Source organism: Solanum pennellii, chromosome 6 (assembly GCF_001406875.1).
Source record: "Solanum pennellii chromosome 6, SPENNV200".
Taxonomy (NCBI): domain Eukaryota; kingdom Viridiplantae; phylum Streptophyta; class Magnoliopsida; order Solanales; family Solanaceae; genus Solanum; species Solanum pennellii.
In genome coordinates, this window is record NC_028642.1 from 6,056,624 (window position 1) to 6,082,154 (window position 25,531).

The window sequence follows — 25,531 nt, forward strand, 5'->3', positions numbered from 1 at the left end:
ATATATATATATATATATATATATATATATATATTAATTATTGAAAATTACATAAAGTATTATAAATCACAATAATTAGCAACTTAATATTTAAAGGAAATACAAAAAACTCGTTTGACTCTTAAAATTCTATTAATGTCATATGAATTGAAATAAAGAAATGTCATATGGTGGGACCGTGCTAGCACGGGCTACCATTACTAGTCTATATGAATAGATAGATAGTGATTCTTCCTCTGGATGACGAGAGACAGAAGAAGAATCTGCTTTTATTGGATTCCCCAATTCAAAGGCATTACTAGGAAGAAAAAATGAAACGACATGTGTAACTTTCACCACCGTGCATTTAATTACTGGTTGTAAGGGAAATTTGGTACTTTGCATATATTAGCTTAGGTGTCAAAAGTCTCCATTTATTTCTTGAACTCCGTGTCCAATCAAACACAAAGTATATTGCTTCATTTAGTTGAAAGTTCATTGTTTTATAGTTTTAAGATTTAAGATTCGTAAGTCCATTGGACTGGCTATTCCTGTGAAGAAAGAAGATATTCTAAAATACTTTCATCAGATTCCTGACATTTGTCAAATGGATATTTTATCAAATCGTCATGAAATTAGGTAAAGCAGAACAATTTACTGAATTATTTTGTACACATCTAGAAGATGGTGATGAATTTGAATAAAGTGTTACTGTTGCTACAGATAATATCTCCAGATGTGCCTATATTACTTATGAATGGTTTCAACAATATACTTATGATAGCATGATTTAGTAAACATAACTTAACAGAAAAGGTAAGGTATATGAAAATTTTAAAAAAGAAGTCGTGTTTAATTACCAGGCCCAATTCAGCCTGCTAAAAATGGTTCAGAGGTTCAATTTTTGAGTCAGGACTATTAAATATATTAGCAGGATGAACTCACAACTGTCCCTTAAGGAAGTTAACAGGACCAGCCCATGACCTGCAGTTCAGAAAATAAATGGGCTGGGTTTGGCCTAGTTGTCTGGATTATGTATAATTCACATAAGCCTAGCCTATGTGGTTCTTGTACCAATTTCATTTTGTTCTTCATATCCCTTCAATTCCATCTCTCAATATGTTCAAGCAACAGTCTTTAAATGGCTGTGAGATGCTATAGACAAGATGAGTCTATCTTACTTGATCCGTTCTATATAGGCACTCAAGTATGACTCCACAAATAAATAGTTAGTTCTAACACAGTACCAGAGATACATACCTGAAAAAGGACAACCACTCTATGTTGTCGGAGTCTCATCTCTGTGAGCATCTTGTCAAGGAATTGTAGTTTTCCACTTGCTTTTATTCCTACTTCCAGCATTTCAGCAGGAGAAAGCCCTTTATTGAAGGGTTGCAGCAAAGGATCCAGAATATATGGATGATCACAACACTACAAACAAAAGCAAGCACATATAATTCAGAGAACTATCAATATAGCAGTGGCTTTCATTGACTTCTGACGACGAGAATGAACATTAAAAGTTAATATTGTCTATGGCAATGGAACACCAAAAGTTCAACGTAAATCGTAATTCCAAAACAGTGCTTTCACTTTCATTGTGCCACTAAGCTAGTTTTTTTATGAAACTAGTGTCCAAGCATGTTTACATGCACCTCGACTATTCCACTGGATACCTGCTACCTTCCACCAGCACAGGTACCAGGTAACTCTGCCTTCTGCCTTCCGGGATTACCCAGACGGAAAAAAATCACCTAGTACCTTTTACCGCCTCCACTGTAATTTGAACCTAAGACCTCATGATTCTCCTCCCACTTCATTGACCACTACGTATCACCCTTGGCAGCCACTAAGCTAGTTAGTTAATTATAGTCAAGATAAATGTTTTTGTTCAGAAGCTCTCTTTTTCTCAATGTTCAATGCCGCAAGAACCAATCACCTTTGCCATCTCGAAGAGAAAACGGAACAGAGAAAAAGGGTAACAACACTTACATCATCCATAAATGCAAAAATGTCAAATGAAATGACACACCTAACCTTTCGCACAGAGAGAAGAATATCACGGAGAGTCCCAACAGGATCACTTTTAGTGAAAGTGCGAAGAGCAGTAGAATTTGTGAGTAATGTAGCACAATACTGCTCAAGCTGCAAGTCAGAAATCTGAACAGGAACCCAATACTCCACGAACTTGGAAGATTCAGGCTTGCTGCAAGGTGCAGTGACCTTTGTGACTCTCTTCAGTTTTCCAAGATGCTCATTGAAGTCAGATTCCAGGCCACCAGTCTTGTCCACGCCAATTTTACATTCGAGCAACGAGAGTAGATTAAGATACTCAGATGAGGTGATCTGTTAAAATTAGAGGGTCTTGTAAGGATGATGTATTAAATGAAAGCATTTCTACTAAGGAAAAAGGCATGATATGGAAGATACCTTCATTGGACCATTGAAAAGAAGCACCCTTACGCCAGTAGCAAGCATTTTAATTTGCTCCACATGACCAGAAATTCCTACATTTTGGCAGTCATCAATAATAGTCACTTCCCAACTCAAGCTGCGCAATATTTCTACATCCTGCAGATACAAGAGAGAATAAGAAGCACAGCTACAGAACTTTGAAGCAGTAAGAACTTTCCAACATTTGGGGAAACAGAAGAATACACTTCCATTCTTTGGGGAATCAAATGAAAACCAAATCAGAAAAGAGAAACTCTAGGGCGGAATTCGAAACATCATCTGTGAATGATTTCTGCAAGTTTCATTTTCTGGCCCAGATCTAGGAAGTTCATCAGCCATCAGGAAACATAGTTTCCTTTTTCTTTAAAGTGAAGGCCATCAGGACTACAGTTACAAGTTACAACTAAATAATTAGATGAAACTCAAACAACAAAATGTTTGTGGGACAACTGGAAAAGACTAAACAGCATTTTACAAGTTTCACCTCCTCTCCTAAGACTATATTCTAACAAACTCTTCAATCTCTGTCTCTATGATGTATGTCATCCCTAACTTACAGGTTGTGTTTATAGTTTATACCAATATTTCAGAGCCCAGCATCTCCCAGGACTTAATCCACCAGCTCAATCCACTTCAAGTACAGACAGATCAGCAACCACATGATAGTGTAAGAAAACCCAACAGTTTTCTACCACCACCCCCCATCCACCCCCACCCACCACCCACCCCCACACACAAAAACCCCAAAGAAGAAGAGGAAATAGTTGAGAAGGGGGACAAACGCACCAATTTACAATGCATAAGAAGTGGAACTTCCCTTGACAAACTAATGAAACTTAGGATGGCTTAGAAGGACTACAATATTCTTGTTAAACCAGTGAAAATCCACACCAAAAGGTTCTAAAAAGATCTACCAGAATAAGAAGTTATATACAGAACCGGAGTGGAGGCCATCTGGAAATATTAGCAATCACCCTACCATTACAGAGGATTGTACTGAAGTATTGCAGGCTGCGTTTGAGGAGCAAGAAGTTTTTGAGTGTCTAAAGATGTGTGTTGTAGAAAAAGCCCCTGGCCCTGATGGTTAGGCTTTTATCTAAAATGTTGGGACATCATTAAACAAGACATTATGGGGGCATTCCACAATTTTCACTCAACTGGGATGTCTGAAAAAATCTATAATGCAACTTACATAGCACTGATTCCTAAGAAGACAGAGCAAAAGAACTCAATGACTTCAGACCCATCAGCTTAATTGGAAGCTTTTACAAGTTGATTTCCAAGCTACTGACAGAAAGAGTCAAGAGAGTTGTGGATAAATTGGTAGACAAGCAACAAATGACTTTTATCAAAGGCAGGCATATAATAGACGCAGTGCTCATAGCTAATGAAGCAATTGACTACAGAGTGACCCAGAAAAAACCTGGTATATTATGCAAACTTGATATTGAGAAAGCATATGACCACGTGAATTGGGAATTTTTTTAAGTATGTTGAGTGAAATGGGTTTTGGTGGGAGGTGGTCCAGCTCGATCAAGTTCTGTATCTCAACTGTGAAATTTTCAATACTCATTAATGGGTCACCGGAAGGATTCTTCAATGCACATAGAGGGAGGGATCAGGCAAGGAGATCTCCTATCCCCTTTCCTGTTCATCATAGCCAAGGAGGGACTCAACAACATGTTGAATATAGCTAAGATAACAGGAAGAATTCAGGGATTTGAAGTTAGCAAGGTTGCTGGAAACAGTGTAGAGATCACACATTTGCAGTATGCTGATGATACACTAATTATTTGTGGGGCTGAGAAGGAGCAACTCTTGATAATAAGACTAATATTGGTGTATTTTGAAGCCATTTCTGGGCTCCATATAAATTGGAACAAAAGCCACTTGTATCCAATTAATGTTGTTCTAGAAATGGATCACCTTCCTCAAATCCTAGGAGGTGCTATAGCTATAGGCACTTTGCCATCAATATACTTGAGCATGCCTTCGGGGGCCATGTATAGGTTCATAGATATTTGGAATCCAATTCTGGAGAAATGTGAAAAGAAACTAACCAGATGGAGATCACAATATCTATCCCTGGGAGGCAGACTAACTTTGATGAATTCAGTCTTAGATGCCCTCCCTACGTATATGTTATCTCTCTTTCATATACCCCAGTCAGTAGTGCAAAGGTTGGATAAAATCAGAAGAAACTTCTTGTGGCAAGGCAGCAAGGAAAGGAAGGGTTTTTATTTGGTCAAATGGAAGACCTTAATTCAGAAGTAAAGAACAAGGTTGACTAGGTATCAAGAACCTTAAATGACAAAGCAAAGCACTAAAGGTCAAGTGGCCATGGAGGTACCATCAGGAGGACGAGTCCTCTGGTACAGGGCAAGTATGAGCAACTGGACACATGCGTAACTAAAGAGATCAACACCCCCTATGGTATTAGCCTCTGGAAATCCATTAGAATATTCTGGCAGTTTCTCAGTAATCAATTAACTGTCAAAGTTTGAAATGGTAGAAAAACAAGTTTTTGGATTGATAAATGGGTGGGTACTGTGAGCCTTAAAGATCTCTTTCCTGACATCTTTGTTTTGGCTCAACACCAAGAGAAAACTGTTGCTGAAATGTGGTCACCACAAGGATGGAATATGATCTTTAGAAGAAACTTGAGTGACTGGGAAATTCCCAGAATGAACTTTTCAAACTACTGGAGAGTTTCCAAGGAATCCAACCAGGTGAAGACTATTTATGGTAGCATGGGCACAACAAAGGAAGATACAAGGTGAAGGAAGGATATAAACAAACAAGTCTTATGGAAAATCAAGACTTCAAATGGCCTTGGAAGCAAATTTGGAGAGTCAAAGTGCCACAAAAAGTGGCATGCTTCGCCTGCTTCACTTGGCTGCTAGCCAATGAAGCAGTTCTGACATTGGACAATGTGGCCAAGAGAGGTATATCTCTATGCAACGGATGCTCCTTATGTGGTAAGGATACAGAGACAGTAAAACAACTCTTTCTACACAGCAATTTCACTGATCAACTGTGGCAGATTTTCCTTAATCTCAGAGGCATTTCCTAACACTGATGAGACTCTTTTCAGTTGGGAGGAGGCTGGAGTTGGGGCTACAAACAGAGAAAGATGGAGGATGATACCTTCTTGTATATGGTGGACTATATGGAGAGAGAGAAATGATAGATGTTTTGAAAAATTAGGGGCAACAACCTGCAGGAACTCAAGCTTAAATGTATTTTGTTGTTCCGTTTTTGGTGTACAAATGTGTACTCCAATGAGACTGAGTCAATCATATATGGTTTAGGGTCCATCTAGTTCCTGGTTTAGCATTGGAAGGACTTTAATCTTTTTCTTCTTTTTGTAATTATGGTTTTTCAGTACTACCTAAGTACTGACATACAATGTTACTAGTGTCTACCAAGGATTTCTTGTCAATAAGTTCACAGCATGAAGCATAGAACAACACTTGAATAAGGATCTTGGAATATATTTAAGATGAGAAAAGGCTAAGGAGCCCAAAATACAGAATAAAGGACTACTCTAGGTGCAGAAGATGAAGAACTATTACCTAAGGTTGTTTGTTCTTGAACTTTTTCCTTATCATAAATCACGAGTACCAGAGAGTAATGTTTGGCCTCTCAACTAAGTCAACAATACACTGAAAACCCATTTGAATAATGGTATTAAAAACTGAGGCTATAATATTACAAGGGAATAAGCAAAAGACAACTTTTAGAAACTATTATAAACTCTAAAGTTACACCAAAGGATAGAATGACAACATTCCAAGTTTCTTTTACATACAGAAGAAAATTGCACTGTTTTGCACCAAAAGAATTCAATGCAATACAAGGGTACTACGGCAGAAAACCTTTTCAAACTGAACAACACCATACCCAGTGAAATCCCACAAAGTGAGGTCTGGGGAGGGTAGAGTGTGTGCAATCCTTACCACTACCTCTCCGAGATAGAGAGGTTGTTTCGGAGAACCCCTCGGCTCAAGCAAATCAAGCAGTAATTAATCCAAAAAAAGGAAGTGGAGACAAACATGACAACTAATTGTAAAGCAATGCGCCTATTCGAACTGAAGCATTACCTTTATCACAAAAACAAAAAACATTTAGGTTACTCGAAACAAAGATTTGCCAACTCAGAGAGATCCCAAAAATGAATTGGAAGTAACTAGATTGCTGACTAATTCCTACATGACTTTAACATAACTATCAACCAAGAACATAACAAATTTTAGATCAAAAAACTTTTTAAAAGTTGCTTGGATACTAAGGGTGACCTTTGAGTTCAAAGGCAGCAACCAATGTTAAAAAATAAAAGAAAGCTTGCACGAGAAAGAAACCAAGAGATACTAGAAACACCAAAGCTCCATTTGCATTAACACAACTACTAGTTAATACACATTCTTTTGATTATATTTTAATAAAGTTAAGATCTTAATATTAATCCCAAGGACTATAGAGGTAGCTCTCTACTTCAAGTACCACATTTACATTATGACAGATTGGGCGGAATAGGTAAGAAAGAAACTGCATTTCTTCATTAACATATACTTGCTTATTATTTTGCCTTTTCTTTCTTCTTTTTTTTGATCAAGTACAGATTGTTTAATTTCTTTTACATCATCACAAACTAACCCCAAATATTAGGTGAAATCCTATTCTTTGAAAACAAATAGTAATGTCTTATCCACAAAGCATCATATACAAGTGTTAGTGAAATTTTATAACTTCGCTTGGGATTTAAAAGTTGCTTCCAGATATAATTTAATGGTGCAATTAGCCAAAGGAGGAATTTATTCAGAATCACAAGAATCATGCAAGTGCACAAACTTTTAGGACATAGTTATAACTTTTTTGAGGAGAAGCATGTCGGCATGAATACAGGTCAATTTCCAATAGCTTCCAGCTCTCATCCTCTGAGAAACATGAATCCTCAAGAAATTGGGAACTAAAAATAACGACCAACTTAATAGGATAAAATAGAAAAGTTAAACAAAGAACATTTCATAAAATGATACAACCTTCAGTGGAATATCCAATAGCCCTGATGAAAACATCATCCCAAGCTACTAGTTAGCAATCTTGGCCCTGATTATATCTGTCAAGGTCCTAATATATAAAATTAAATCCAAAATAATCTATTTCAAGCCGTACCTCAATGGCGAATTCCAGAGATGATAAAAGTACTTGAAGCATCATGAAACCACCTTCATCATAGAACTCCAATGACTTGATTCTCCTCCTAGAATCTCTACTTCCACTGTACACTACAACATCAATACTTGGTGCCAGTCGTGTAAATTCAGCTTCCCACTGGGGAAGTGAACTTGAAGTTGTGACAATAAGAAAAGGACAGCAGACATCGGACAAAGATAGAATAAAAAAAACCATCTTCATTATCCGGTCCTGCAAAAAATATTATCATATTAGTCAAACCATATCTTATGCGCCCATAAATGATCATTTCAGGTTATTGTCTTGAACACGAGAACTGAGCGATTGTTTAGTTTGTTGTATTGATTATACATGGATTGTTTGAATAGAGATTATTTACATGGGGATTATGGTATTGATGTGTTTGTCAAAAAACAAAATAACAGACCCAAGAATGATTAATATTTCTGAATTATTGTTTTAGCTGTTTTAGTTGACCAGAACTTACCTTAAGTGGATTAGGATTACAACTATTTTAGTTTTATAGGACTTCTATAATTTCAAATTTATTAGGACGCTTGCTATTGTAAGCCCCTATTTAAGAGAGTTGACGTTATTAATAAAACAAGTTGCATTTTATAAAGTTTTAGAGATCCTGAACTTTCTCAAACAAGTTCCTAGGTCTGCAATTCTCTAAATGAATTGCAAATTTCAGCAATCATAGGCAAGTCAAGGAACAAGAACAAGGGCTTAGACTTTGACTGTTAGGCCTGACTTTTCAGTTAATCGTCCAGCAATCGATCCAAAACTAGGGACCTTCACAAATTGGTATCGGAGATTGTCATCATGGACGATAATACGGTAGAAGCAAAGTTGTGAAATCTGGGAAGCCCAAACTCAAGCTGAAGCAAAAGTAGCAATTTCAGAAGCAAGGATGGATGCAAAATTCTATTAACTAACGCAGTATATTGAAACATTAATCCGCACCAAGGCACATGCGAAGGGAGCTGATTTTGAAGACAATAGCGCTGCCGCTGTCCAACGAACTGGCAAGGCAGGTGAACAACTAGAGGCGTGTCTTGGGAGGAATAAACAACAACAATATTTGGTACTAATGACAACAATGGAGGAAGAGGTATTTTCCCAGATACACTAAATTAGATTTTCCTACTTATGACGACAGTGAAGATCCTCTGATTTGGCTTCTTTTCAACATGGTAGGGGAGGCGCAATTGTGGGTTTATCAACTAGAATAAGAGGAACCCAATTTAACATGGGGGGGTCTTCAAGGAATATTGTACTTTCCGTTTTGGCCCACCAATGAAAAGCAATCCATTAGGAGAATTGATCAACTTGAAACACCTAGTTCAGTTGAAGATTATCAGAGGAACTTCCAAAAAAATGTTGGCTTGTGCATCGTCTGTACGTATAGACCAACAAGTAAATAGGTTCACAGCAGGGTTAGTTGATTTTATTCGTCGAGATGTGGAATTGAACAATCCATCTAACCTAGTACAAGCAATGAGTCTAGTGAGAGCATTTCAGCAAAAAGATCTGAGTCCTACGGTAGGTGCTTCTAATCCTTTTGAAAAAAGTTGACTCGCGCCTAGATGGCTGCTCAACGTACTAAGAGATTGTGCTACAACTGTGATGATCCTTATGTTCAAGGCCATCGGTGCAAAAAGTTATTTTGGTTCGAAGTAGAGGATGGGGAATCTGAATAAGTACCAACGGTCCTTGGAGAGCCTGCCATCTCATTCCATGTACTATGCAGTTGCAAGTTGTGGTCGATAAGAAGTTGTTGCTTAGCTTAGTGAATTCGGACAGTACACACAATTTTATTAGCTCAACGGCGGCCCAACGTTTAAACTTGCCTATCAAAGAGCGAAGAAATCTTAATGTATCAGTGGCAAATGGAGAGAAGATTTTCAATTTGCGCATTTGCACAGCAATGCAATTTTGTGTAGTTAATCATTCCTTCGGTGTTGATTTATATGTGATTCCTTTGGATGCTTTTGATATTGTCCTGGGTATCAAGTAGTTGCAAACACTAGGGCCTATTCTGTGGGCTTTCGCATTATTGACCGTGAGCTTTCACGTAAAGGGGAAGTAGATCATTTTACATGGACAACAACACTATATCAACCACAACTACACCTTTTGCAGGATTCTAAGCAAGGTGAGCTCGAGAAGATGTTAGCCGAATTCAAGGAGCTATTCCAAGAACCTGTAGATCTGCCTCCATTGTGGTGTTGTGACCATTGCATATGTTTGCTGCCAAGAACTAGTATGGTGGTAGTTCGGCCCTATCCTATCCTCACTTTCAGAAATATAAGATTGAGAAACAATGTGATCAGATGCTTCAACAAGGCATTATTCAACCCAGTCGTTCTCCATTCTCATCACCTATACTGCTAGTCCCGGAACATGATAAAACATGGCTCTTTTGTGTGGACTATAGGGAGTTAGATGCCAAAACGGTAAAAGACAAATTCCATATTCCGGTAATAGAGGAATTACTTGAAGAATTGCATGGAACACGTTTTTTCATCAAGCTTGATCTTCGCTCTGGTTATCATCAAATCCGCCGCATTGGTCACCGATTTGTTTGAAGATACACGATGACCATAAGCTCAAAGGTAATCCCATGGCTCTTATCCAGACTGCAATCTCTTCTTACTTCATTTGGCCAAAATCCAGTGGTCGGCTTCCACCAGTACAAGCTTAGGTTCATCTTTTTCCATACTCATACCCCCGACATGACATGTTCTGCTGCTACTATTGATGGGAGTTCAAACAGAAATTGGCCGTCATTCATGGCAAAAACATTAACTCCTATGGCTGACTTCCAAGTATTGCAGGCCCATCTTCTTGCGTCTTTTAAAGCCGGGGTCTCCTGTAGTGTGTCATGGAATCTTCCAATGATGCATCTATTAAGAATATTTGTTTCTGCCAGCGGTGCTCCGCTTGTGACTTCTATGTGAGCCTCCTTCACATGCAACTTTGCTCCCTTCATGGAATCCGCCATCCACCTGCTGCTTTAGACTGCCTCCCTATAGGATGTGTTTGAATGTTTGCCCATGTTAACTTGGGGTTTTGGTTGCAAATTGGGTTCATATATGAATCTGCCTATTTTGTGGACGATATTACTCCACCCCCACCCCCACCCCCCCATGTATGAACCTTCCGGTGTAATAATTATAGACTTCTTCTGACCTTGGATAGCAATAAAACTGACAAATCTACCCTTCTCGTTGTATTTAAGAGAGCAGTAAAACTCAGCAAAATGCTCCTTGAACTTCCATCTCCTAATAACTTTCCCTTGTACCTTGGACGCCTCAATAAATATTGATACCAGCCACCGCAAAACTTCAATGCTAATCTTCACTCTTCTCACTAACTTTCTGCTACTCTCAGTCCATTCGTACCAAGAGTCTGTACCACCTTTACATTCTAGTGATTTCGTATGATTTAATCCCCGCATTGTAGTAAATGTTGTTGACCCCTGATGATGTGATTTCGGCCATATCTGCCGGAGAATAAGTCCCCAGATCGATTTTAGTTCAGACTAGGAGGACACCAATAAACATCTATTTTTAAATTGTAAGATCACCATTCATCTATGGAACCTTTTCCTCAACAAAACAAGCACTAGCTGGACAATGACAGAGCACACATCGGATCTTTTGAGTTACTGGATTAGGAAAGGAGGAAGTAAAAGTCGAAAGAGATGGTGGAGATTAATACCATCATGTATATGGTGGTCAATATGGAAGGAAAGAAATGAAAGATGCTTTAAAGATAGGTCCAATTCCATACATAAAGTAAAATGGAATTGTATTGAAACTCTACTTCTTGGTGTAAACTACTTTGTATAGAAGATGTAGATCAGATTGTAAAGTTGATAGAAAGCTTGTAATTGCTCACTTTTGGAGGTAGCCAGCATATTTTTAATGCTGATGAATACACTTTACCAATTTCACAAAAAAAAAAAAAAAGATGTGCCGGCGATAGGAGAAGGCGGTGGCAGCATGTGGCGACATCTATGACATAGATTCCAGGTTCTATCTTTCTTGAGCTGGTTTACTTTGCTCACCTATAAATGTTCTTGTTCTTCTCCAATTTTAAGTAATTAAGTTGCTCTAGTTAAAGCTCTGTATTTTCTTGCTCGTCTATACTTTGGGGTGGCAAAATCATGACCTGCACAACCCGTTTACGTTTGGGCGGGTTAATGACTTGCTTATTTTATATTCTCAACTCATTCAAACCCACTTCATTTAGGGAGCAAGTGATAGAGGTTAGGAGGGTGAATGATAGGATGAGGGTCATTAAGCTAGTTGTGGGAGGCTGATTTTCAACATGATTAGTGCATATGCACCACAGGTTTGGACAAGGAGGTCAAAAAAGCATTTCTGGGAGGAATTGGACAAGGTTGTGAGAGGCATCCCGCACACCAAGAAGCTATTCCTAGGTCAGTGTTTTGGACGGCGAGAGGCGACAAAAGGCGACAAGCGCCTGTCTCGCCACGCGGCGAGGCGCTCGCCTTTTTGAATCGAGGCGCCAATTAATACCAAAAATTAAAAACATTTAATTGCACATATAATATTCAAAATTTCAATAGCAATTACATATATTACAAATACTATAATAATTACTATAGAAGAATTAATTTTTTTTCAAAAAAATAATGGACAGCAGTCACAACACAGTGAAAGCAGAAAGCATTTTACAGTAATCCGGGAGAAAAAAGGACAAAACAGAGAGTGAAGAAAACAGAGGAAAAAAAAGAGTAGTGAAGGCAGGGAGCAGTGAAGAGTGAAAGAGAAAGAGATGAATGGAGCAGCAACTCGAGGGAAAGAGACGAAAAAGAGAGCAGCGACTGAGGAAGAGAAGAAGAGAGCAGCGACTGAGGAAGAGAAGAAGAAGAAGCGACTCAAGGAAGAGAAGAAGAGGAATACACGAAAGTCTGATGAAAGTTTGAAAATAGAAAAAAAAAACTAATATTATTAAGTTAAAACTTTTTAAAAAAAAAATCAAAATGGCAACGCCATTTACGTTGCCATTGGGTCGCCTCGGCTTGCCTATTTGAGGTCGCCTCGCCTCAGTGGATAATGGCGACACAGCCTCGCCTTGCCTCACCATTCGCCAAAGGCGCTATGGCGAGCGCCTTTCACAACACTGTCCTAGGTGAAGAATTTAATGGTCACATACGGACCACTATAAGGGCTATGATGCTGCACAAGGCAGCTTCGTCTTTGGGGATAGAAATGAAGGAGGAGCTCTACCATTAAAGCTCTCCATTTGGTCATAGCTACTCGTGCTTCCAAAAGAGGGAGGAGGACTTGGTAACCTAATGTAGTGTGGTGGCTAAGACTTGAATAGATTACCTACTCCTTAGTAAGAGTGGTACATTTATGCAAACACTGCAAGGTTATCCCAAGAAAGAATCTTACAAACCAACATAAGCTCGTAGTTATGGTTTTGAATATCAAACGGAGGAGGAAGGGACATTTTCTGACCAGCCAAGGATCAAATGGGAAGATTTGACTAATGCCAAAGGTCGGGAACTTGGGGAGAGGTTGGTTTCTACGGGGGCTTAGGTGTAGCGAGGACGCAAATAATATGTGGACTACAATAAAGGGCTGCATCATGGAAGCTACTAGAGAGGTGATAGGGGTCTCGAAGGAAGATGGACATAAATGAGAGTAGTGGGAATGGGAGGTCCAAGAAAAAGTGGAAGCAAAGAAGGCTGCTTAAACGGCATTATTAGAAAAGCTTAGACAAGGAGGACAAGCGGAAGAATAGGAAGAAGTATAAAAAGGTGGAGAAGAAGCAAAGGTAGTGGCTACAACGGCTAAAACGACAACTTTTGAGAACTTGTATGAAGAGCTTAAGGGCAAAGACGAGCATAAAAATTTATATAGAAAAATCAAAGTCAAGTCCATGATGTGGACCAAATAAAGTTTATCAAGGACGAGAATTGAGATATATTGGTGTGAAAGGCATACATGAGACGGTTTAGGGTTAAGGGTTAAGGGTGAAGTAGGTTTGGAGTGGCTAACTCGATTGTTGAATACCATATTCACCAATATGTTGTTGCTATCGCATATAAAATAATACATTCCCATATAACTTATACATGTATTAACTATACAACATTTGGTCTTCCGTATTAAATTCGACACAACTTATACAATTTATGCTCCAGGAAATTAAGCATGGTATAAAGCAGTACTGATTTATATACCAACACTAACTTTTGCTTGTACCTCAAACCAAATCACCCCTTATTATCAACAAATACAAGCTAATAGAAATATCGAAAAGGATTTTTCAATTAACAACGAACAAAGAGATTAATTATATATTTGTGAAGTCATACTACAATACAGGTTTGCACACATAACTTTGAAGCCATTTGATTTTGATGTGGATGGCATGTCAAGACATTCAAAGAGGACGGAGAAAGAAGAGAATGACTAGCAACTCTTCCAGAAACAAACAAGAAAAAAATGGCAGATGGGCTAGCTCAAGTTTCTCATGTTTAATCAAAGATAAAGGATTTAAGGGAAGTGGACATGGAACAGAGCTATGGGTTCACTGATTCATCTCTGGACAAAAAGAGTCTTCAAAGCCTTAAGAGATCCATTTGGCATATGGGTGGAAACAAAGAGTAAGCTTTTCCAAAAGAATCATCTAAAATGGTGAGAATTAAAGCTAAAGGAAATGATGGGGAAGTCCGAAAGGAGATAACCATTGCAAATACAGGTCTAGTTTTCACTGTACCCATTTGGTGTGAAACCCCGACGAGGGTGTTCTCCGTAAAAGAAGCAAAGCCTATGAAAGATAATTGGCCATAAGCCATATATCGAGGAGGGCAGAGTAGGTAGTTGTATTATGGATGGGGGAAGGGGGGTGCATGAACATGTCTCTTAAAATTCAAGCTAAGTATAAGGCTATGTGGCAGCAACCAGAGAGCCATAAATTTAAAGGAGTAAGATTTTGGGCCAACTCAACAGGCCAAGTGACCCAAAGCAGCGGTGGAACAAAAGTTTCACAACAGGCTCAATTTGATTCACTGAAGCCAATCTCTAATAGAATGGACATAGTGCTCATTGAAATTGAGGCAAACAAGTCTACTTTTGTGAACTCCCTACACAGCTCTAGAAATATAGAGAACAAAGAAAGAGAAGATTCTCCATCTACCTCAATTTCAAGAACCAAAGCAGTTGGTGATTTTTTATTTATTTTTATGACTCAAGCATATGAGCTAGCTTTCGCGCACCTCGACTAATTCCAAGAGATATCTGCCACCCCCCACCTGTCCACCAAGGCTAGGAGAGATGGGAAGAATCACCTAGTATTTTTTGTCTCCACTGAATTTTGAACTTAAGACCTCAAGGTTCTCAAGAACTTCATTGACCGCTAGGCCTCTGGTCATTTAAGAAGTTGATGATTATTAAGATGCCATGACTACATCAAAAGAGACGCAACCAAAATTGACATTATTAGGGGGCAAAAAGGACATGCATATGCAAGTCTGCCTATAGTAAATTGAGGAAGCAAAACCATTTAAGATATAGTTGCAGGAGGAAATTGGTGAAGCAAAACCATTTAAGATATAGTTGCAGGAGGAGAAGATAGAGGGAGAAATGGATGCATCTTTAAAGATTCATCTGAATGTTATAGAATTGAAAAGGCAAATCGGGGTCGATCTTCATGGATATGAAAAGGACGCATTGGATATGAGAGGGGAATACAAAGTTTTTCCAAAGATGAGTCAATGTGCATATGAAGAACAATAACATTGACCCAGCATTAAATGAGAACTTCAAAACTATCAATCAAACTCGACATTTAAATCCTTTTCAACTGCTTTGACGTGTATATATTATAATTATATAGCCATCCAATTTTTATTCCGCATTATATAGAATGTTGAGCACTATTTCCAAAGATGAGTCAATGCGCATATGAAGAACAATACCATTGACCCAGCATTAAATGAGAACTTCAGAACTATCAATCAAACTCGACATTCAAATCCTTTTCAACTGCTTTGACGTTTATATATTATAATTATATAGCCATCCATTATTTATTCCGCATTATATAGAAAGCTCAGCACTATCTCTTTTCCCACCTAGAAAAGCATTCCATGTAAATGAACTCACCTTGTCATCAACGACAGTGGTGTTTTGGCACTTAAACCAACATTCGCGTAGCTTGTTCACATTGTTCAGCAGATTAGAATCTGTTATAAGTGAACCTCCAGCAGGAAGTGCCGATAGTTTGACAAGTTGCCCCTTCTGATTCTGCAGAAGAAGAAGACATACAAATAATATTACTAAGTTGACGACTTCAATATATAACTTGAAGCACACGAAACTTAACAAATATCTTCTTGACTAATCATTCAAAATATCCTCAAACAACAGCCAAAATTTTATGTTTAGTGCAGGGAATGTCTTACCGTTTATGTCAATACACAGCAAGAAACTGAGGTTGCATAAAAATCAGAGCAAAATTTTCAATATATGAGTTACAAAACCAACTAGTACAAGACACTTTAAAGTACTTTAGCAACAGCAAGATACTTATCACTTATCAGATTAAAGTGAAATTGTTGACAGAAAGTCTTGCAATATCATGATAATAAGCACCTTGCCAATTCTCCTTTTTGCCTTTTCGCGACGAATATTGAAATCCTCGATGAGGCTTTCGCCATGCTGTGAATTCAGAAGATTAGAATTCCCCAATTCCCATGTAGCATACTCATAGCCAAGGCCCTTCCATTTCACAAGCCATTCAAACAGGCATTTGTTATTTTCACCTGCCTCTGGACCATGCAGCTTGGATAACATCAGTGATCTTTTCTTCAAGAGACGATGTGGCACTGTCCACTCTGAGATCCACCTTACATCCTAAAATGATGGAAAAGTTGCTACTTGTGAAAACTCCAAAAAAAAGTATTTGTTATGATAAATGCATATGATTCTTTGCATGTGTTTGAGCATATAATGATCCACTTAATCAACTTGGCAGAAAATGTGCGAGAAGAAAAAAGAAAACATATAAGGAGTCATTTGGTAGAGTGTATAAAAATCATGCTAAACCAAGCGTATTAGTAATGCTTGTATTAGTTATGCTTGCGTTGATTATACATAGATGATTTCTTATGCATTGTTTGGTTTGGTGAATTAAAAATAGCATGCATGGTATAAAAATATTTATTACAAAGATATCCTTCGTGGTGGAAAAGATGTAAAAAAAGATTTGAGGGGCAATGAGGTCTTTAACCATGTGAATGCATGTATTAAAACCCTTGCATTACTAATACTAGAAATCCATGGTATTAGTAATACACACCTTAATACACAATAGATTGTATAATTAATGCAGGCATTAATTATGCATAGCATGAATAAGTGTACTAAACAAGGTACTACTAATACACAAAGCTAATGCATGCATTAATTTTGCTTACACTCCACCAAATGACCCCTAAAAGTCTTCAGAGAAATAATTCTCACCTGATTCTTATGATTATAGTTCGCAATGAGCAATGGTGCATCAATAAGCAATTGTGCCTCTGCAACCCAATGATTGTGTGCATGAGCAAGACCATGGTATTTAACAAGATACTGCTTCTGCCTATGCGTTCCTAACATAAAAGCAAAGAAGAAAACAGAACAGTAAAGAGAAAGAATCAACAGAAGTCAAGCAACATTAAGAGATATGACACAGGTCAATAACTAGTTATATCACATATTCACAGCTCCAGTACAAATGTCTTATGCATGTAATATACTTTTACATCAAACCTTTGGCATCTGCTACTTCCACTTCTCTAACATCCAAAATTGATTCTACTCCTTCCGTCACTGAATGTACACCAGATTCAATCTTTTTCTTGACACACAAAGTACAATGCCAAGCTCCTGGTGGAAAATCATCTAGTGGAGGATCTAAGCAAGAGAGATGATAGCATCTCTTGCAACCTCTTCCATCGCAGATCCTGAAAAGTATGTTGAGAGCAAATGATAAAAATCAAGGCATTGACATGGACATTCTAATCCAGGCTAAACCACTACTTACAACTATTAATGCATAACCCAAATGGAAAAATCATTACTGGGTGTATCCACAATCCAGTAACCAGACAATGTCTTGGGAACAAAATAATAAAAACAGAAAAAGCAAATGATATTAGGTAGAGCTGACTTTTTTCTCAGTATGACATGAAAGATCCTTATTGATCATCAAATAATTGTGCATAATTGCAAATGGTACCCACAGTATCTTTCCAGCTTGTTTGCATATGGCGCACATTCTTTCATCACTGCCCCTTTGAGAAACTGAAAGGGCCTCATTCAATTGATTATTGCATCTTTCTCCAGAATCCAAAAGAATTGCAGCTTCAGAACAAACTCCATCCTAAAATGGAATGCATTTGAGCATAAGAAAATTATTAAATATTGAGAAAGCAATTGCATAACAATAAAATAGTACTCTGAACACTGGTGTATGCACAACTGCTGGCCACAAAACAGAAATTCTTATTCTGGCATGTATCCCCTTTGTTAAATGAAATGGACCATAAACAGTGAGAATAACTTGTAATGGAACTAACATGACCCATTACATGTTAAGACAAAGTGGCAAGGACATGATGATACTCATACTACAAAGAAGAAAAGTATAATAGGAACAAACTGACAGCTAGTTGGCGATTTAGGACTTCTCAGTTTTTTGAAAACTGAAAAGTTTCTCACACTGACTACCATACAATGTGTTGGATTCAGCCGCTTCTATATTTTTGTCACATGTTCTATTATCTAGTGTACATGTATAGTTGGTCTTATAATCTTTCTCCAAATCTAATAACCAATTAACATCAACTGCTTTCTTTTGAAGTCACCGGAAAACTTGTTGCATACATTGCTTATTGATACTTGAGTAATTTAGATAGTTTATTGGGTCTTTACGACAGCCGCCTCTACATGAATACAAGCTGCTTCTACCTCTCCACATCTAAAGGCACGAACCTCGAGACTAGAAAGGTTACTACTAACCCTGCCTGTTCCAGCACATGAGCACAGCTCCTCCTCTGCTGAATCATGATTTAACCTGCAGTTGTGAATGGAAAATAGTAAACAACTGCAAAAGTAAAAGATAAAAACTTTAAAGCATAATTCTGTCTCTGACATATGGAAGTACAGACTGTTAATCTAATAAATCTATCCAAGGCCCAAAAGTAACAATACATCAATAAGACAAGAGAGGGTTGATCTAGTGGCAAGCACCCTCCACCTCCAACCCTAAGTTTGTGGGTTTGAGTCAACAATGGAGCAAAGTGGAGAGAACCAAAAGTAATAATACATCAAAAATATGATAAATAAAAAGCCATGGGACGATTTAGCAACAATGAGCAAAAAAACTAGGTGCAATTTTCCTTGCAAGGATGTATACAGACATATGAGACTAAAGAAGGTTTACACACATCATCAACTTGAAGTTGAGGCACATATTAAATGGATTATAGTTTCTCAATGCATGCAATACAAATATCTAAGTTAAGATGCATGATACGTGAAGATGTAACACAACACAGAGACCATATTGGACGACTGAAACGTAAGTGTGCAAAGCATCAAGCACGTGGATATAGGACCTCCACAAACCAATAAATCCACAAGTGTATCGCAGAAATGAGTCAATGACAATGTTAAGATGGATGTGTTATACAAAATTAACCATTATTAGAGATGTTGAGGTGTGTGAAGCTAGAGAGCTCACTTTTATTTACTTAATTATGTCTTTTAACACACCCTCGCATGCGGACTGATTCTTTTTGATGGCCGAGCATATGGAAATTCTTTTTTTGCAACGGGTGGCGGAAAGACTCGAGCTCAAGCTCAGGATCTCTGTCTTCTCTAACTAATACAATGATGAAGTGCATGACAATCAAAGCTCAAGTTGTTAGGGAGAAACACTATTTTATTTACTTAATTAAGTCTGTAGCAGAAATTCTTGCATCCCAGCCTTAGTGCTGAAGATTTATGTACAAACTTGTTACCTTTGTCAAAAAAGAAAATTGAGAAGATGCAAAAAAAAAAAAAGTCATTAGCAGAATTTATAACAACTGACATTAGGTTCAACCGGGTACACAAAGGACAAAATAAGATAATGTCGCCTGAATGATTTTTTCATATCCTACGTAGACCTCTAGCTTATTGTGCTGGTCCAAAGGTGTGGACTGTAATTTAAAGGCTTTGAAACCTAAATCATATTGAGAGATTGTCTCAAAAGACCTACAAGCTCTTGGGATTCGTAAGGACTTGGTGAAAAATAGGTTATACTTAGAATTGAGGTTTAATCGATTTGGGTACACTGTTGCATTAGGTTTGATGTTTGCCATGTATCCTTTTTGTTTGTTCATTTGATTAAGAGATTTGTATTTCTGTATAGGGATAAGTGAATTTCTTTCTAATAAGTAGGGATAAGTGTGAGATTTAGAAAATATTTGGTTTAAGAACCCGTATTTGTGATCAAGGACGAATTATTGCATATTGGAATAAAAGTAGTCCCAATTGGAGTGTACTAGAATTAGAGGATTCACATAGCCAACCTCAAATAGTGTGGCAATGAACCATTATCGTTGCTGTACTTGTTGTATAGGATACAGTTTTACCTAAGTTCGAACTTAATAACTTCTTGTTTTATACCAAAAAAGTAAAAAGGGTCAATTGGGAGTCTTCCTATTGGTTTTGGGGAACATACTGTTTTATATAATTGCTGAACTGATGCTTTGGAAAAGAAATAGCAGTCTTGATGAACAAAATAAAATCCCCAAAAGGATCAAATCCCGCTTACTGCCATTTGTTTAATTCTCAGGAAAAAAAACAACCCCCAAAAGACGCACAAAGAGAAACTAATCCACATTTCAACACAATATAGACAAAATAGTTGGAAAGAAACATCTCAACACAACTAAGGTACACATTAAAACATTTGACCACATGAAATGGATAAGATTAAATCCTCTAAGGGCATCACGAACTCGATGAATAGGTGGGTCACATGAAGAGAAAGAAATGCTCGAGTTTTTGAAACAGAAGGACAAAGTAGTTAATCTTAAACACAAGTGTATACTTTTGAAGTGGTCACGGCAAATGTGTTAAGATCAGGAAGCCTTGGTTGACTTCCTCAGTTCTTTACACACATAGTAACATTATTTTTTGGATGTACTATTCCCTTTTTTTCTTATGACAAGGGAAACCTGCAGCCACTACCCCCCTTTGTGTGCCCACACCCCTTTGTGTGCCCACAAGTTAAAACCCTCGCTCCTATGCAATAGCTCGCAAACCACATAGGAGAGGTAACATGCACTAGGCAACCCCGGTGTGACGAGCTCAACCAGAAGGCAAACCCCTTGCTTTTGCTGGCAAGGGATTTCGAGCTTGAGACCTCGAACATGGAAGTCCCAAGCCCCTTGCTTTCTCTTAATGCTGGTTTACACAATAATATTCTCACATAACATGACCTATAAAAATAAAGCACTATGAAGATAGAAATTTCGGGTATCCCAAGAGTACTATATAAGTCAAGTGCATGTAATACGTTTGAGTCTTAGCATAAGTGACCCCTAAATTATCTCAAGGACATTGTGCTATTAAATTTTTGTGTGATGATTCACTATGCCAACGTCAAGTTATTATGGCTACGCAGTATTGGTAGAAACAAAATGTAAACAGAAAAAGAAGAAAAGCCACCTTATCCGTCTAGAGCATGAAGCACAAGCCCCACTGTAACCAAGCTTTTCAAGATCTCCTAGTGGTGGAGGAAACACTTCAGCCAAGTCACATGTATTATTATGCGTCTCAGGACAATTACCAGTGCCTAGTTCACCACTTTTCAAGATAATATCACCATCTGTAGAAGTAGAACACGTCAACCCAGCAATATGCAAATTATTCCCAGGCACAGAGCAGCTCTCTGGTAACCTTCCGGAATCTCCAGAAATTTCTCCCACTGTGCAGCCATTTTTAGATACTCCCGAACCATTTTCAGCAGGAAGAGCAACAGATTTTTCTGTAGAACAGCATCTGCGATTTGAATGTGGCATTTCCCCTACATCATTTACCGAAGCATCTGCAGCAGAAGCTTCTAAGCTAGAAATGGACCTGGCAGAAGCAACCCCATCAGGATGTTCTTTCAACTTTGAGTATGGCAATTCACCTACATCATTTACCGAAGCATCTGCAGCAGAAGCTTCTAAGCTAGAACTGGAACTCGCAGAAGCAACCTCATCAGAATGTTCTTTCAACTTAGAGTATGGCAATTCCCCTACATCATTTACCGAAGCATCTGCAGCAGAAGCTTCTAAGCTAGAAATGGACCTGGCAGAAGCAACCGCATCAGGATGTTCTTTCAACTTCAAATATGGCAATTCCACTACATCATTTACCGAAGCATCTGCAGCAGAAGCTTCTAAGCTAGAAATGGACCTCGCAGAAGCAACCTCATCAGGATGTTCCTTCAACTCATTTACAACTCCTTGATGAGATTCATTACCCCCATTGATTAGCTTGCAGTCTGTCTCATCACAGGCAATGCTATCAACTCTTGATGGCTTCTTTGGGCTTTCCAACTTGTCATTATTTTCTGTTCAGGAGAAAACATCTACATTAGTATAGAAATTTCAGCAATTCCAAAACACCAAATAAGACAATGCAACTCAGTTAACTTAAAAAACTCATTCCAAGCATTGAAATTATTAAGAATACATAGATAGCCCCACAAAGTTGTCCGAATTTCTCATTTAGACACCTTATCTGAGGGTATGACCTATGAAAAACCTAATGTTAAGTCAAAAATGTGTCCTATTAACCACACAGTAATGACATGGTACAATAACGTACTTTAAATTATGCAGATACATGTCCTAGACACAGGTCAATATAAGAAAAATACACAACTATTTCATTTTTTTTGTGGTTTTTTCTTATGCTTCTTCTCTCTCATCATTTGACTTTCATCTCCCAAAAACACCTAAAAGAACCTAGTGAAAATGAAAACTAAAATATTCACCGTTTTTTCACTGCCATAAGAAGCCAACTTGAGGCTTTTCCAGCTTCTTCACTCATCATCATTTTTTATCAGAGACGAGAAGTCCTCCTCACTCAACCACCCAAAGCACACAGCATCACTAAACACTTTCTTTCCACCACCAGAAAATTCCTCACTGTTTTCACTGTCCATATTCCAAACCCTCAACCAAAATACTCACCCTTCTCTTAAAGTAACACCCACATAAACCAAAGACTCATCTTTATAACTTCTTCACTATGCTGAAAGGGGACAATATAGACTCGCCTCCACTGCACCTTCTTGGAAACCAATACCACCTGAGATTCTCTTACCCTCCTTCACCCATAGAAACTCTGAGCATAAAAATCCAAAACACCATCCTGCGACAGACCATATAGTACATAAAACACATGCACACCCCCATTCAGCTAAAAGAACATGACTGCTCCATATTTCTTGATAAAACCCTCCTACTTCACCACTAAATGTCACTCGCAGACCCCATAACCAATATAATTATGCACTGCACTACTACACAACAGAAACAGAGAAGGGAAAGCTTTTTCGGACTCATATCTGAAGGACAAGAACTTATCACGAGACTTCACTCCCAAAAAATGTAAAACTGAGATGAGAAAGGAAAAAAGGATGAGGGAAGGCAGTGGCGTATCTAGGCTGGGCTAGTGTTCACGTGCACCCATGCTCCTCTCCCTAGCTCATGTATAATAATCAAAAATACTTAAATATTTATGTGTGTACCCAAGCTCAAAGAGTCATGGTTATAGAGTAGGGTACACCTCTCTAAGGGAGGTAGGGGGTTCAAATCCTATATCTTGTTGCATTTTCCTCTCTCTTTACAAAATTGGGCCTACCCATGGGAATGGACATGTCCTTGCATCAGTGTTTTGGGAAGCGAAAAGCGAAAAAAAGCGACGATGGCTCGCTTCAAGAAGCGAGAAGCGAAGCGCGCGCTTTTTTTAAAAAAGCGACATTTAGTATAAAAATAAAAAAATGTTAAATAACTGAATAGAGGTAATGTATTCTTAGATTAAAAGAAAATAGATAGTCAATAATACTCACAAGTCATAACATATAAAGCAAAAAATCAAAAACATAATTAAATACTACAAGCAAAAAAGAAGTGTCAAAAAATAAAAAACAGAGCAACAAGCATACACACTGATCACAGTGAGTGTACAGAAATAAAAACAAAAAAGAGCAGTAAGAAAAAAACAGTAGCAGATCGCAGCAGCTTCATAGAGAAGAAGAGAAGAAGCAGAAGAAGAGAAGAAGAAGAAAAAACTTACATCAGCTTGGCAGCAACCAACCAAAAAAGGAAAAAAAAATCTCAGGAGAGATTGAAGAAGCGAAGAGTCTGAAGAAGGGAAGAAGAGAAGGAGAAGAGAACCTACATAAGGAAGAGTCTAAAGAAGAGAAGCAGACGTAGCTCTTAGTCGTGAAGAAAAGACGCAGTCACACTTCTTGGTCGTGAAGAAGAGGCGCAGTTGCGAAAGAAAAGTCATCTTATCTGTCTAGAGCATGAAGCCAAGCCCCACTGTAACCAAGCTTTTCAAGATCTCCTAGTGGTGGAGGAAACACTTCAGCCAAGTCACATGTATTATTATGCGTCTCAGGACAATTACCAGTGCCTAGTTCACCACTTTTCAAGATAATATCACCATCTGTAGAAGTAGAACACGTCAACCCAGCAATATGCAAATTATTCTCAGGGACAAAGCAGCTCTCTGGTAACCTTTCAGAATCTCCAGAAGTTCTCCCACTGTGCAGCCATTTTTAGATATCCCGAACCATTTTCAGCAGGAAGAGCAACAGATTTTTCTGTAGAACAGCATCTGCGATTTGAATGTGGCAATTCCCCTACATCATTTACCGAAGCATCTATAGCATAAGCTTCTAAGCTAGAAATGGACCTGGCAGAAGCAACCCCATCAAGATGTTCTTTCAACTCTGAGTATGGCAATTCACCTACATCATTTACCGAAGCATCTGCAGCAGAAGCTTCTAAGCTAGAAATGGACCTCGTAGAAGCAACCTCATCAGAATGTTCGTTCAACTTAAAGTATGGCAATTCCCCTACATTTACCGAAGCATCTGCAGCAGAACTTCTAAGCTAGAATGGACCTGGCACAAGCAACCGCATCAAGATGTTCTTTCAACTTCTAATTGTCGCTTTTTTATAAAAGCGCGTTTTTGCCTTTCTGGCGCTTCTCGCTTCTATAGTAGAAGCGAGTGCATTTTTCGAATCGCCTCGCCTCAGGAGCTAGAAGCGCAGGAGCATCGCCTTGCCTCGAAGCGCGCTTTTTACAAAACTGCCTTGCATTCTAAGGGGGTATTCGGTTTCTAAGTGACTTATAAGCAAAACTAAAAGTCATATATTGGGAACACCCAACTTTTGACTTTTGGCTCTATTTTGAAGTACTTTTTTGGCCTAAAAAAAGTGCTTTCAAGCACTTTTTGTGTTTCCCAACAACATCATACCCAATGAGGTCCACAAGTAAGGTATGGGGAGGATAGAGTGTACACAAACCTTACCACTATCTCGTGGAGGTAGAGAGGCTATTTCTGAAAGATTCTTGACTCAAATGCAACAAATCCAATACAAAAAAGAAAAACACAATGCAGATACATAGCATCTAAACAGTGCAAAACCTACAAGAATGGAACAAGAGCAACAAAAAAGTGCGATAAGTGAAACATTATAAACAACAAACGGTGATAGATATCAAAAGCAAGAACCACAATAATACGGCTATACAACGACAGTCCCCAACAAGCCTAAACCCTCGAAGACCAACACAACAACTTCAAC

The 25,531-nt window shown here is 38.2% G+C and overlaps 1 protein-coding gene across 6 annotated transcripts in view; it reads right to left on the bottom strand.

Annotated features, from left to right (window-relative positions):
* Window positions 1-25,531, bottom strand: part of LOC107023051 — a 49,164-nt gene that overhangs the window by 18,737 nt on the left and 4,896 nt on the right. For 4 of the 6 annotated variants that reach the window (XM_027917664.1, XM_027917665.1, XM_027917662.1 and 1 more), the window contains exons 3-13: window positions 21,384-22,275; window positions 18,633-18,738; window positions 17,906-18,045; window positions 17,433-17,626; window positions 17,142-17,272; window positions 16,272-16,532; window positions 15,783-15,923; window positions 7,609-7,860; window positions 2,410-2,550; window positions 2,017-2,325; window positions 1,240-1,410 (exon numbers count right to left, since the gene is read on the bottom strand). In XM_027917664.1, the coding sequence (XP_027773465.1) occupies window positions 1,240-1,410; window positions 2,017-2,325; window positions 2,410-2,550; window positions 7,609-7,860; window positions 15,783-15,923; window positions 16,272-16,532; window positions 17,142-17,272; window positions 17,433-17,626; window positions 17,906-18,045; window positions 18,633-18,738; window positions 21,384-22,275 (2,738 nt within the window). The remainder of the gene's footprint in view (window positions 1-1,239; window positions 1,411-2,016; window positions 2,326-2,409; window positions 2,551-7,608; window positions 7,861-15,782; window positions 15,924-16,271; window positions 16,533-17,141; window positions 17,273-17,432; window positions 17,627-17,905; window positions 18,046-18,632; window positions 18,739-21,383; window positions 22,276-25,531) is intronic. The other 2 variants (XM_027917666.1, XM_015223599.1) reach the window with 2 other exon arrangements.